Source organism: Hemitrygon akajei, chromosome 6 (genome assembly GCF_048418815.1).
Source record: "Hemitrygon akajei chromosome 6, sHemAka1.3, whole genome shotgun sequence".
In the NCBI taxonomy this organism is placed as follows: domain Eukaryota; kingdom Metazoa; phylum Chordata; class Chondrichthyes; order Myliobatiformes; family Dasyatidae; genus Hemitrygon; species Hemitrygon akajei.
The window spans coordinates 96,539,053-96,551,937 of NC_133129.1; the positions used below are offsets into that span (position 1 = coordinate 96,539,053).

General features: G+C 48.1%; 1 protein-coding gene across 4 annotated transcripts in view; it reads left to right on the forward strand.

The window, feature by feature from the left end:
- The window catches only part of taf6 (TAF6 RNA polymerase II, TATA box binding protein (TBP)-associated factor), a 69,662-nt gene that overhangs the window by 22,049 nt on the left and 34,728 nt on the right, over positions 1-12,885 (forward strand). For all 4 annotated transcript variants that reach the window (XM_073048942.1, XM_073048940.1, XM_073048944.1 and 1 more), the window contains exons 11-16: positions 1,426-1,500; positions 3,462-3,587; positions 5,105-5,278; positions 5,562-5,765; positions 8,577-8,777; positions 9,547-9,770. In XM_073048942.1, coding sequence (XP_072905043.1) covers positions 1,426-1,500; positions 3,462-3,587; positions 5,105-5,278; positions 5,562-5,765; positions 8,577-8,777; positions 9,547-9,770 — 1,004 coding nt within the window. The remainder of the gene's footprint in view (positions 1-1,425; positions 1,501-3,461; positions 3,588-5,104; positions 5,279-5,561; positions 5,766-8,576; positions 8,778-9,546; positions 9,771-12,885) is intronic.

Below are 12,885 nucleotides of genomic sequence, written 5' to 3' on the forward strand. Positions count from 1 at the left end.
GGCCTTGTGCTTCTCTTTCAGTGTACAGAGTCTAAAATGCAAAATAGAGTTCTTTGTCACGTGCCTCTCAATCCATCTGTAACAGAGAGATGGGCACCTTCCTGCTCTGCGTCTGATCCAGATCCTCAGTTCCCTTCATCCGTTCGGTTCTTGAACCAACCAGCAAAACCCTAATCACTACAAAGTTCAAAGTAAACGTAGACGAAACCATGTACGGTTCATTTTCTTAGGACATTTTTAACAACCTAAGCAATAGTAACCATGATGGAATCTTTGAACGACCACCAAACTAGAGCATTCAGCCGGAGTGCAGAAGACAACAAACTATACAAATGCAAAAAGAAGAAACAATAATAATAAATATTTTTAATAAATATATTTCCCAGAGGAAACCCATGTGGTCACAGGGAGAACGTACAAATTCCTTACAGTCAGCGGCAGGAAATGAACCCAGGTGGCTGGTACTGTAGTACTTTGTGCTAACCGCTACCCTACTGTAAATTGTGGTGCAGAGTCAGTGGGCGGAATGGCCTAATTGTGCTCCTGTGTCTTAGGGCATTGTAGCACTCGACACTTCCCAGCGTGAGTGATCAAGGGTTAAAGCTGAAGGTAGCTAGTGTGGCACAGGAAGGAGGAGGCCATTTGGTCCATCAGGTCCTTGTCAGCTCCTAGCACAGGGAAAATGCAGAATTCGGCCAATCCACCCACATGTGGTATGGCTGTTGGATGAAACTGGAGCACTGGGGGTAGGAGTGGAGTCATGGTCACAGGGAGAATGTGCAAACTCCACTCATGCTCACACTGACATGCATGCAGACACACACTCGCTCTTCAAACCTGTTGCACTTGCCTACTGATATTTTTACACAAGAATCAGATTTATTCTTACTGACTTGTATGACATAAAATGCCTTGTTTTGTGGCAGCAATGAAGTGTGACAACGTAAAGTTACTGCAAATTACACAAATAACTTGTGTGCTAATAGAGGAATAATGAGGTAGTGTTCTTGGGTTCGTAGACAGTTCAGAAATCTGTTGGTGGGGGGGAAGAAGTTGTTCAGAATCACTAAGTGTGGGTTTTCTCCCCAGTGGCGGTAAAGAGAAGAGTGCATGTCCCAGGTGGTGAGAATCCTTAGTGATGGATGCCGACTTCTTCAGCCACTTCCTCTTGAAGATATCCTTGATGGTGTGGAGGTTTTGTGCCCATGTTAGAGGTGGCCGAGTTTACAATTCTCTGCAATTCCTTGTGATCCTGTGTTTTGGAGTCTCCATATAAGTATGAAAGAGCTGTTGGTGACAGACATGAGCACCTTTATCCCACAATGCTCTGTGCATGTTGAAACACCTTCACTCTGATCAGTGCAGTCCCTGAGCCTACTGGTTCGGCTTTCTCTCTGTAACCTGGCCTTTTCTGTCTCATTTCAGAGCTGGTTGGATGATAAAACTGCCTGGACAACTCGGTATGGCTGCATCGCTGGACTGGCTGAGCTCGGCCATGATGTAAGTGTTCTCTTAAATTCCTACCAGAAATAAAGCTGGCTTAGACCCTGGGGAGTACAACACCACCCAGGTCTTGCCTTGTTCTAAAACACTGGAACATCTCCAAAAGTAGTTCACTGGGTTGCTTACAGAAAGGTGCACACTCTACACTACAATTCAATTGCAATTAATATCAGCAAACATATACAACCTGAAATTCTTACTCTGCGCAGACTTCCTTGAAACAGAAGAAAAACCTCAAAGAATAAATGACAGGAAAAAAAAGAACCCAAAGCTCCCTGCCCAGTCCCATGCACAAGCAACATCAACCCTCACTTATCGTAGTAAAAAGCATCAACACCCCCACCACCCACCATGCAAGCAACAGCAAAGCCCCATAGAGAGACCATGGTCACCGGTCCATCGAAAACTACTGTTACCCCAACAGTTGGACAGTCCTTAGGCTCTCTCTCTCACTAACGTGCTCCTTCTACAGTGTGAGGGGAGACAAAACAGTCACTGCTCCGATGTTACAGCCTGTAGCGCCGTCTTTATTTCATGTTTCCTTGACTCAAGAATTGGCAGCAAACTCTCTCTCACCATCGAGCGAGAGAGAGCATTCACCCGAGTACAGAGTCCTCCAATAACCGCACTCGTCGTCTCGATGTTCCAGTTCCCGGCTTCGCTTCAGTTCGCAACACTGGCCAGAAATTGGGTCCACAGGACCGCGATAGGCCACACCCCAAAGGTGCCCATCATTAGGCCGCTCCTGGAGTTATTGAAAACTCAGCCAATCAGCAAGCTCCAAGAAGAGGAATGTTCCGCTGTGCAGAAGCACAGTTTGAGTGCAGCTGTAGATCAGACTCCCGACAGGACACCAGCCACCTTGAAAAAGAAAAATAGGGACACTAGAAGAAGAATTTGAACTGTTTTGCTGATTGGCCAAAGAAGTTGCACTCTTTAGCTTCGCCCTCACCTCCCAATTGTCTTTTAGTTATCTTTGGTTCATCTAATTTATTTAGAGATAAACACGGTAACAGACCCTTTCGGGTTAAGGAACCCATGCCTCCCATCAATTAACTCTCTAACCTGTTTGTCTTTGGGATGTGGGAGGAAACTGGAGCACCCGGAGGAAATCCACGCTGTACAAACTCCTTACAGACGGCGGTGGGAACTGAACCTGTGTCATTGGCACTGCAGTAGCGTCACGTTACTGTGTCGCCCCTAGATATTCTTTAATCTCCCCTCTCAGCTTTGTTGAGATTAACAGGACAGTGATGCCTTTTCACCTGCCTGAAAGTCGTTGATCACGTTGAGGTGTCTGTGGAAGAATGCAGGGAGCATCTGTTGAGGGACGCACCGAAGCTTGGTGTAGCTACAGCAAGGGCTCGGTGAGGAAGGAATGCAGCGTAGAGTTCTTCTGCTAAGGGAGAGGGAGGGGCCAGGTTGGGCGAGGAAACCCCCTCAATCACTCCAGGGCTCCACAAGTGGCACCAGTGCTATTGATACGTAGGAATGTAATAGGCCAGGACTGAAGCAATTGACTATGAATATAAAGAATGAAAAGGCATTGAAGGTTTAATCTTGCAGATATATATTTTTATAATGAATAAAGTTTATTTGGAAAGTGACCCAAGTACCAGTTTCACTCCCCAATATTTTAACTTGTGGGCTCAGGTCCTCACTGTTAACACCAGATTTATTGCCCACCCATAACTGCCCCTTGGAGGAGGTGAGACACCTTGAGGTGCTGTGTTCCTTCTGGTGAGGGTTCTCCTACCATGCTGCCCTCAGGAGTTCCAGCATTTGGACTCGGTGAGGTAGCCCCCAGTCCAGACGGTGTCTGGCTCTGGAGGGGAACCTGTGGGTGGTGGTGTTTCCTTGCAGCCCCGTCCTTCCCGGTGGGAGGGATGTTGAGTTTGGGAGGAGTGGCTTGGGTCCAGTCCTCTGCTCTCCAATTAACCAAGCGTCTACTCACACAGGTTATCAAGACGCTGATCATCCAGAGGCTGCCCGTCGAAGGTGAGCGCATTCGCGTGGTGCTAGACGGACCTGTCGTCAGTAACATCGACAGGATAGGAGCTGACCACGTACAGAGTCTGCTGCTGGTGAGTGAGCCCGGGTCATCCGAGCCTGTGGTTAGCAGAAAGTCATAGGACTCTGCATTCTCATAACCGAAGCTCCACTCCCCCCACCGGCTATCTCTGTTATCACATCCCTCCCTTCCTCCTTCTGACCCCACCCTTCACCCCCTCTATCTCTCTGTGACCCTCCCTTCAATCCCTCCCTCCCTCCCTGTGTGACCCCATCGCCCCTCCTTCCCTCAGTGTACCTCCCTTCACCCCTTCCCTCCCCCTGTGACCCCACTTCATCCCCTCACCCCCTTTGTGAGCCTACTTCGGTTTATTCCTTCTATCAAAGTGCCTGACCACATACTTCCCCACACTGTATTTCATCTGCTAGTTCTTTGCCCATTCTCCTAATCTTCTGCAGACTTCCTACTTTCTCAGGAACTACCCGCCTATCTCTGTATCGTCTGCAAACCTGGCCACAGAGCCACCAGTTCCACCATCCAGCTCATTGACATACAACACGAAAAGAAGCAGATCCAGCACAGACCCCTGTGGAATGCCATGTCACTGGCAACCAACCCCTTTACTCCCACTCTTTGCCTTCTGCCAGTCAGCTAATCTTCTGTTCACGCTAATATCTTTTCTGTGACATCAAAAGCAAAGTGTGGGAGACTGGAGAGTGGACGTGCTGGGAAGCTGGAACTGTCCTTGAAACAACCAAAGGTCTGGATGGGTCAGGACAGAGTTTGCCATAATGTAGCGTTAACTGGGAAGAGGAAGTGGGGTGAGAGAAGGGGAACTCTCCAACATTGCAGCTGACGCCTACAAGTCTTGTGAGTCCATTAGAGGCTGGGAGGCAGTCTGCCTTGGGGTTGGAGGACTATGTGGTGGTGGGTGGGGGGGAGAGAAAGGAAAGGGGTTTGTTTTGCTGTTGTTACTTGTGCGGTTCTGCTAAACATTGTGGGCATGCTATGTTGGCGCTGGTCACTTACGGGCTGAGGTAGAGAGGAGCGTGAAGGGAGTCAGTGTGAGATAGGGAAGGGTGAAGTGGAGTCACAGAGGGAGGGAGGGAGAGGGCGAAGGGAGGATCACTGAGCGAGGGGAACAGTTGGGAACAGTTGTTGTAGATAATTTTCTAAATGGGGAGTGAATTCAGAAATCGGAGGTGCAAAGGAACTTGGGAGTCCTTGTGCACGATTACTTAAAAGTTAATTTGCAGGTTGCGTCAGTGGCGAGGAAGCCAATTGTGATGTAACACTCATTTCAAGAGGACTAGAATATAAAAGCGAGGATGCAGTGCCGAGGTTTAATAAGACACTGATTGGTCAGAGAACACACGTGGAGTATTGTGAGTTGTCCCAGCTCTCATATCTAACAAAAGATGTGCTGGCATTGGAGAGGGTTCAGAGGAGGTTTATGGGAATGATCTCAGGAAGAGAGAGTTAATGTATGAGGAGTGTTCGATGGCTCGAGATCCTTTCCCAGTTCCCTCAAGGAGAGTCACAACTGAACCTGCCCTCACTGTACACCCTCTGAATTGTTTCCTTGTCCAGAAACACTGTGCGCCTGTTGTGGCTAAGGTACGCTCACCGCCTGACAACCAGGAGTCTTACAAGACGGACTACGGGTATCTGGGCCCCATGCTGTGTACTCATGTGGTGAAGGCTCGTGCGCAGGCAGCTATGCAGGCACAGCAAGTGAACAGGACCACGCTGACCATCACACAGGTAAGGTGAAACAGCTGCAAGTAGGGATGATGCCATGCTTCGAACTTGACCAGTGAGTGAGTGAGTGTGTGTGTGTGTGTGTGTTTGTTTGTTTCCTGAATGCCCGTGCAGAAGAAGGCATCATCAAACCACCTCTGTAGACAAAGTTTGCCAAGAACAATCGTGATCATGAGACCATGATCAGTGACGTCTTACAACACGGCACATAATGATGATAGTGAACCTCTGTAACTGTGTTCGGTGCCTCGGGTGGGGGAACCTTAATCGTGTCCTTGTGTTGCAGCCCCGGCCCACCCTCACGATCTCGCAAGCTCCACAGACGACCCAGACATCGCGCTCACCCAGCATCATCAAGGTGCCAAGCTCCATCACGCTGCCCATGCAGACCCTAGTGTCTGCCCGCCCGTCAACCCCCACCCAGCCTTCACCGCCCCCTACCAAGTTCATCATGATGTCTTCGGCCTCCGGCTCGTCCACCACACAACAGGTGAGTGTCTCGCCCGGGGAAGGAGGGGGACGGGGTTTGATTCTGAACCCCATAGTAATCCTCACATATTCCAAAGACATACAGGTTTGTGGTCACATAGAGTCATAGAAATGTACAGCACAGAAACAAGCCCATCTAGTCCATGCCTAACTCATTTAAGCTTCCTACTCCCATTGACCTACACCAGGCCCATAGCCCTCCATACCCCTCCCATCCATGTACCTATCCAAACTTTGCTTAAATGTTGAAATCAAGCTCCTGTGCTGACAGCTTGTTCCACACTCACAACCCTCTGAGTGAAGAAGTTTCCCCTCGTGTTCCCCTTCAAACTTTTCAGCTTTTACCCTTAACCCATGATGTCTTCTTGTAGTCCCACCCAGCCTCAGTGGGAAAAGCCTGTTTGCATTTACCCTATCTATTCTCCTCATAATTTTGTATTCCTCTATCAAATCTTCCCTCAATCTTCTAAGGAATAAAGTCCTAACCATTTCAGCCCTTCCTCATAACTCAGGTCAAGTCCTGGCAACATTCTTGTAAATTTTCAGTGGTATTTCAATCTTTCCCGTAGGTAGGTAACTAAAACTGTACCAATTCTCCAAATCAGGCCTCAGCAATGTCTTGTGCCACTTCAGCATGAGTGTAATTGGGTGGTGTGGGCTCGTTGGGCCAGAAGGACCTGCTACCGTGTTGTGACTCTAAAATAAACAAAATAATAAAATGAACACTAAGTAGATAGCTGAGCTGAGTGTAGCGTTAGTACATTGCTATTACTGGGGTTCAATTCCCACCGCTGTTGGTAAGGAGTATGTACATTCTCATTGGGCTGGAAGGCCAGTTATTGTATCTGTAAATAAAAATAACTGATCATCAAGAGCGTTGCTATGAAGTGACCAGGTCCCGGGGGAGAGAAGCAGCGTCTGTGTCGTTGCTGTTGGGCGGTCCCGTGCTGGCTCAGACTGGGGTGTACAGCTTGTCTTGGTTTACTAGAGGCACTGCACCTTTGGCTTCCTCCAGTAGATATTCTGGATTTTGGGAGGGTGGAAGCTCTTTTAAGAATCAACCTACAACTACATGCCTGATCCTGTGGTGGAAAGCAGCTCCCCCCCGCTCAGAGAAAGGTGATCAGAGGTGTTTCTGTGGTCCCAAGGGTGCTGGACCTGAGGGCTTTAACCTGTTCTGAGGAGTGGGTTGCTGAAGTTCCCACTTCATGACCAGCTCTCCCCAAGAAGGTCCATGGATTTTGGTTAATCTCTGTTTGCTGGAGGGACGGATTCATCCAATAAGGATGGTTTGAATGTGTAGAATTACCTGTTCCTCATTTTCATACTAAAAGCAGACAGGAAGGTTGTATATAACAGTACCAGTGACCCAGGTTCAACTACACCTCTGCCTGTAAGGAGTTTGTACTTTCTCCCCGTGACCGCATAGGTTTCTTCTGGATGTTCTGGTTTCCTCACACATCCTGAAGTTGCACTGGTTAGTAGGTGAATTGGGCTCCTTGGGCCAGAAGGAACTGTTACTGTGTTGTATCTGTAAATAAAATACAAACAAATAAATAGATTTGTGAGCCAAATGGTCTGTTATTTTCCCCTGACCCCCACCAACCCCCCTCCCCACCATCACCACCCCCCACCTTCACAATTTAAACCCCTCACCATTTCCCCCCCCCCTCCCCCCCATATTTATTTATTGGAAATCCAGCAATCCCCTGATTTAACCCGAGCCTAATCACAAGACAATTTGCAATGACCTATCTTTGGACTGTGGGAGGAAACCAGAGCCCCTGAAGGAAACCCACAATGGTCATGAGACGAACGTACAAACTCCTTACAGGCAGCGGCAAGAATGTTCCTGTGCTGTACTGTTCTGCAAATATATGTCAGACTTTTGAACTTCTAGTATTTTTACTGGAGCTCAATCGTCTCTGGGCTTTCGACCGAGGGACGGTGGTAACTCAGGTATGGCTGTGGAAGCTGCTAATCCAGGGCTTGGACTAACGATGCAGACTTGAATCCAGTTGGTGAGGCATTCCTGCAATAGAGGCAGTGAGGGGAAACTGGAAATCATCCAGTTCTGGTCTTTCAGGAAAGGGTATCTGCTTTCCTGAATGTATATGACTCCCAGCCACTGTTCCCTCTGATTTTTAGTAGTCCGTGTGCACAAAAACCTTATGTTGTGCAAACGTAAGATTTTCCTGTGGCAAAAGTATGTGCGCACTGAATGCACACGTGGCACAGTTAATGTAGGTTTACAAAATATTTGACATAAAACTGCACAGAATAGCAACAAAATAACATATATATTTAAGTCACTCAGTTATTTTTTCTCTCTCCTGTCTTTGGCATTTACCCATTCTTGGTAAACTCTATCTAGACCAGTGGTTCCCAACCTTTTTTTGGCCATGCCCCACCTAATCACCTCTAAAATCCTGATGCCCCCTGTGGTGATATATAATTCTTATTATTCAAAAAGTGAACTCCTATTCACCTGGAGGAAGCCTAAAAGACCATTAACTTGGTTTAAACAAGCTTCCAAAGAACATGGCATTCATGAAAGAGAAAAATAAAAGAACCAAAGGACTGTTAAAGTTCTGAGGAAGAAATTACTAAGAAATTGTAAAAAAAAGAACATTAAGTGATATTAAAATAATAATAATAATAAATAAATAAAACAATGCCGATTCGTTTCTACGGCATACAAAGACAGATACACAGTCCCCAGAGTGCTCACTCTCCCTAGGGGGAGAGACTCTGAGTGTGAGTAATGTTGATGCAGGAGACTACAACTAACCCTCCTGTTTGTGTACTGCAGCCCAGACCCTTGCTGACTGTCCCCCAGAGCCCGCAGTCATCGCAGCCCTCCACCTCCCCCAGTATCTTCAAGGTGCCTAGCTCCATCACGCTGCCGATGCAGACGCTCCTGACTCGGCCGTCCACGCCAACGCAGTCGTCACCGTCTCCGACCAACTACATCGTGATGTCCTCGAGCTCTGGTAGCTCCAGCACGCAGCAGGTGAGCGGAACTGGCCGGGGGAGAGGTGTCGGTACCTGCGGGAGGATCGGGTGCTTGTGGAGAAACGCCTCCCGTATGCTCTCTCACCCCACTCAGAAATGGTCCTCCCATTCCAATAGCTGACCCACACTCCACCACCTGACCAAAACAAGACAAACAGGAGAGCCCTATTGAAGCAACAAACACAAAACGCTGGAGGAACGCAGTAGTATCTATGGAGGGAAATAAACAGTCAGCCGTTAAGGCCGAGGTCCTGCTGAAGGATCTCAGCCCAGATCCTGACAGTTTATTTCGCTCAATAGATTGACTTTATTTATTGAGAGATGCACCACAGTAATAAGCCCTACCAGTCCAACGTGCCTGTCCCATTATTCCCAATTACACCCATGTGACCTACTGACCCTTTGGACTGTGGGAAGAAACCAAAGCTCCCACATGGTCACAGCAGAATAGAAAATTTCCTGACGGCGGCAGAATTGAACCCAGGTCGCTGGAACTGTAATAGCGTTAGGCTCACCGTTATGCTACCCTGATCTTTCCTGACTTCATCCAGCATCTGTTTCCAAAATCTGCAGTATCTCTTCTGGAACTAGAAGCTCTCAGCCTTCTCGTTCTCAGGGTTGCTGGTGTAGACAGGCCCACGTGCACTGCCTACTCCTTTGTACAGTCGGTAACCAGCTCTAATGTATTGATGACTTTGAGGGAAATGGTTGTAGTTGATTGTTTTCAAACCTTCCTCTTGTCTTCCCTGCCGCTGCTCCCTACCCAGGTGATAACGCTGAGGACGACATCCTGTGGGAGCGGCAACACGTCCCCCGTCACCACCTCCATGCCCAGCGTGCAGCCAATTGTCAAGCTGGTCTCCACCTCCCAGACCGCGCCCAGCAGCACCGTGACGGGCAACACCCAGAAGTACATCGTGGTCTCCCTACCCTCGGTATCGGACAGCAAGACGCCGAGCAGCGGCAACTCTCTACAGCAGCACTCCCCCAAGTGAGCCCTTCCCATGTTTGTTTTTGGCTCTTTCAACTTCACCCCGCCCCCACCCCACCCCATTCCAGGAGAAGGTTGGGGTGAGGTTTGCAGTGAAGAGAGGGAGGAACCCAACAAAAATGTACTCGGCGACCAGGCCTGGCAGGATGCGGCCAGCTCATGGGACTGGGCACGGCTTAGTGGCAGCCGAGAGAGACTCTGGAGAGGCAGAGCCACTGGAGGGGACTGCCTGTGCGTGCTTTATGTGTGTTTGTTGGGGGGGGGGGGGGGCGGGTATAAAGGGAAGGGAAGATGTACAGCCCCCCCTAAGGGTTGAGGGGGGGAGACCAGTCTCGGAAGTGTTTCCAGGATATCTGATAGCTGAGCGGGTCAGTGGCAGCCAAACGCTGGCGATGCTGTCTTCTGGTAGCGCAGCACCCGTGTAAATACTGAGGTAGCAGGGTACAGGGTGGACAGGAAAGCATACACACCTTTCCTCAGGTGACACGACTGTATCCCAGCGTTTTTAGAATAAAAATAAAGTTTCATATCCTTTCTCTTTATTTCAACATATTTGTACTGCACCCCCACTGTGCACTATACCACCAGGTGGTGTTATCTGCAAATTTACTAACCACAGTCACCCCGCTCTTCAATAGATATGCCAGACAACTGAGGCTCCAGCACTGATCCCTGTCCTAATGTTTGACAACATTACAGCCTCTCACTGTAACTTGGAGATCCTGGAGCAAGGCACACGATGCTAGAGGAAACAGGCTGGTCAGGCAGCAGCTGCGGAGTCCTAGAACACTACAGCACAGAAACAGGCCCTTTGGCCAATCCAGTCATTGACAAGCCATTCATACTGCCTCCTCCCATCTGTCTACAATAGGACCACAGCCCTTCATAACCCTACCATTCCGCTGCTTATCCAAATTTGAGCATTGAAATTGAGCTCACATGAACCACTTGTGCTGACACCTCATTCCACACTCTCAGTGAAGAAGTTTCCCCTCATGCTCCCCTTAAACTGGATACTTTATTGTCACCAAATGATACTAGAGTGTACAATCATCACAACAATATTTGATTTTGCGCTTCACACTCCCTGAAGTATAAATCCAAGGGAAAGTAAGGTAGTGCAAGTCAGGTCCAGATATTCGGAAGGTACAGCCCAGATCCGGGTCAGGATCTGTTCAGCAGTCTTACCACAGTTGGAAAGGAGCTGTTCCCAAATCTGGCCGTACAAATCTTCAAGCTCCTGAACCTTCTCCCGGAGGGAAGAGGGACAAAAAGTGTGTTGGCTGGGTGGATTGTGTCCTTGATTATCCTGGCAGCACTGCTCTGACAGCTTGTGGTGTAAAGTGAGTCCAAGGATGGAAGATTGGTTTGTGTGATGTGCTGGGCTATGTTCACGATCTTCTGCAGCTTCTTCCGGTCTTGGACAGGACAACTTCCATACCAGGTTGTGATGTACCCTAGAAGAATGCTTTCTACGGTGCATCTATAAAAATTAGTGAGGGTTTTAGGGGACAGGCCGAATTTATAAGGTAAGTATTTAAATACGATAAGGTCTTTTAAGAGACTTTTGGATATGTACACGGAGCTTAGAAAAATAGAGGGCTATGGGTATCCCTAGTAATTTCTAAGGTAGGGACATGTTCAGCACAACTTTGTGGGCTGAAGGCCCTGTAAGTTTTCTATGTTTCTGTACTCTTCACCTTTCACCCTTAACCCATGACCTCTAGTTCTAGTCTCACCCAACCTCTGTGGAAAAAGCCTGCTTGTATTTGCCCTATCTATAACGCTCATAATTTTGTATACCTCTATCAAATCTCCTCTCAATCTTGAACATTCCAAGGAATAAAGTCCTAACCTGTTCAATCTTTCCATATAACTCGAGTACGCCAGACGCGGCAACATCCTTGTAAATTTTCTCCGTATGCTTTCAACCTGTAGGTAGGTGACCAAGACTGCACACAATACTCCAAATTAGGCCTCACTAATGTTTTATACATCAACATAACATATGGAGTATGTATTCCATACTTTGATTTGTGAAGGCCAATGTGCGAAGAACGAACCTATCGAACTGTGACACCACTTTCAATGAATTATGGACCTGCATTCCTAGATTCCTCAGTTTTACCACACTCCTCAGTGCCCTACCGAGGTTGATCCTACTGATGTGCAATAGCTCGCACTTATCTTCATTAAGTTCCATGCAGATGGTACAGAAAAGATTCAAAAGGATGTTACTGGGACTGGAGAGCATGAGTTATAAGGAGAGACTGGGTAGGTTTCCCTAGAGTGTAGGACCTTAGATAAGGTCAGTCTTCTCCCCCCCCCCCCCAGGGTAGGGGAACTTAAAAACTACAGGCTTTAGGTTTAAGGTGAAATAAAGATATAAAAGGGATCCGAGGGGCAACTTATTTCATGTAGTAGGTGCTGGATATTTGGAACATTCTGCCAGAGGAAGTGGTAGAGGCAGGTACAGATACTTTGGCTCGTCCGTCCATTTCCTTTCACAGATGCTGCCTGACCCACTGAGTTCCTCAAGCATTTTTCTTTGCCTTACTCCAACATCTGCAGAATCTCCTGTGTCTCCCTGGGAGAACTTTGTTGGTAAGGTTGTTTACTATGTGTTGCTTTGGATTTCCAGCATCTGCAGATTTCCTCCTGTTTATGATTTGCTGCTCCACTGCATAGTCTCTTCGAGGGATGCCTACCCTGAAGAAGTTTAAATCTTCCCTTCGAACGGAGTTCAGTGAAATACTATCTCACTACTCCCACTCTGTGACCTCTGCTGCCCTCCAACCCTTCAACCATGTACTCCCCCAGACCCACTACCACAGCCGTGTATCCCTCCTGGGAGCTTGTCTTCACCGCCACCTTGTGCCACATGGCTTCCAGGTCCATTTTCAGGCTTTCACCAATCAATTTCCGAGCTCTTTACTTCACACCCTCCTCCTCTCCCAGTTTCACCTATCACCTGCAGCCTTGTACTTCTTCCTCCTCCTCCTCTTCTCACCCCTGCCCCGCACCTTATTCTGACTCTTTCCCACTTCCCGAAACGTCAACTGTTTATTCTCTTCCATAGATGCTGCCTGACCAGCTGAGTTCCTCCAGCAATTTG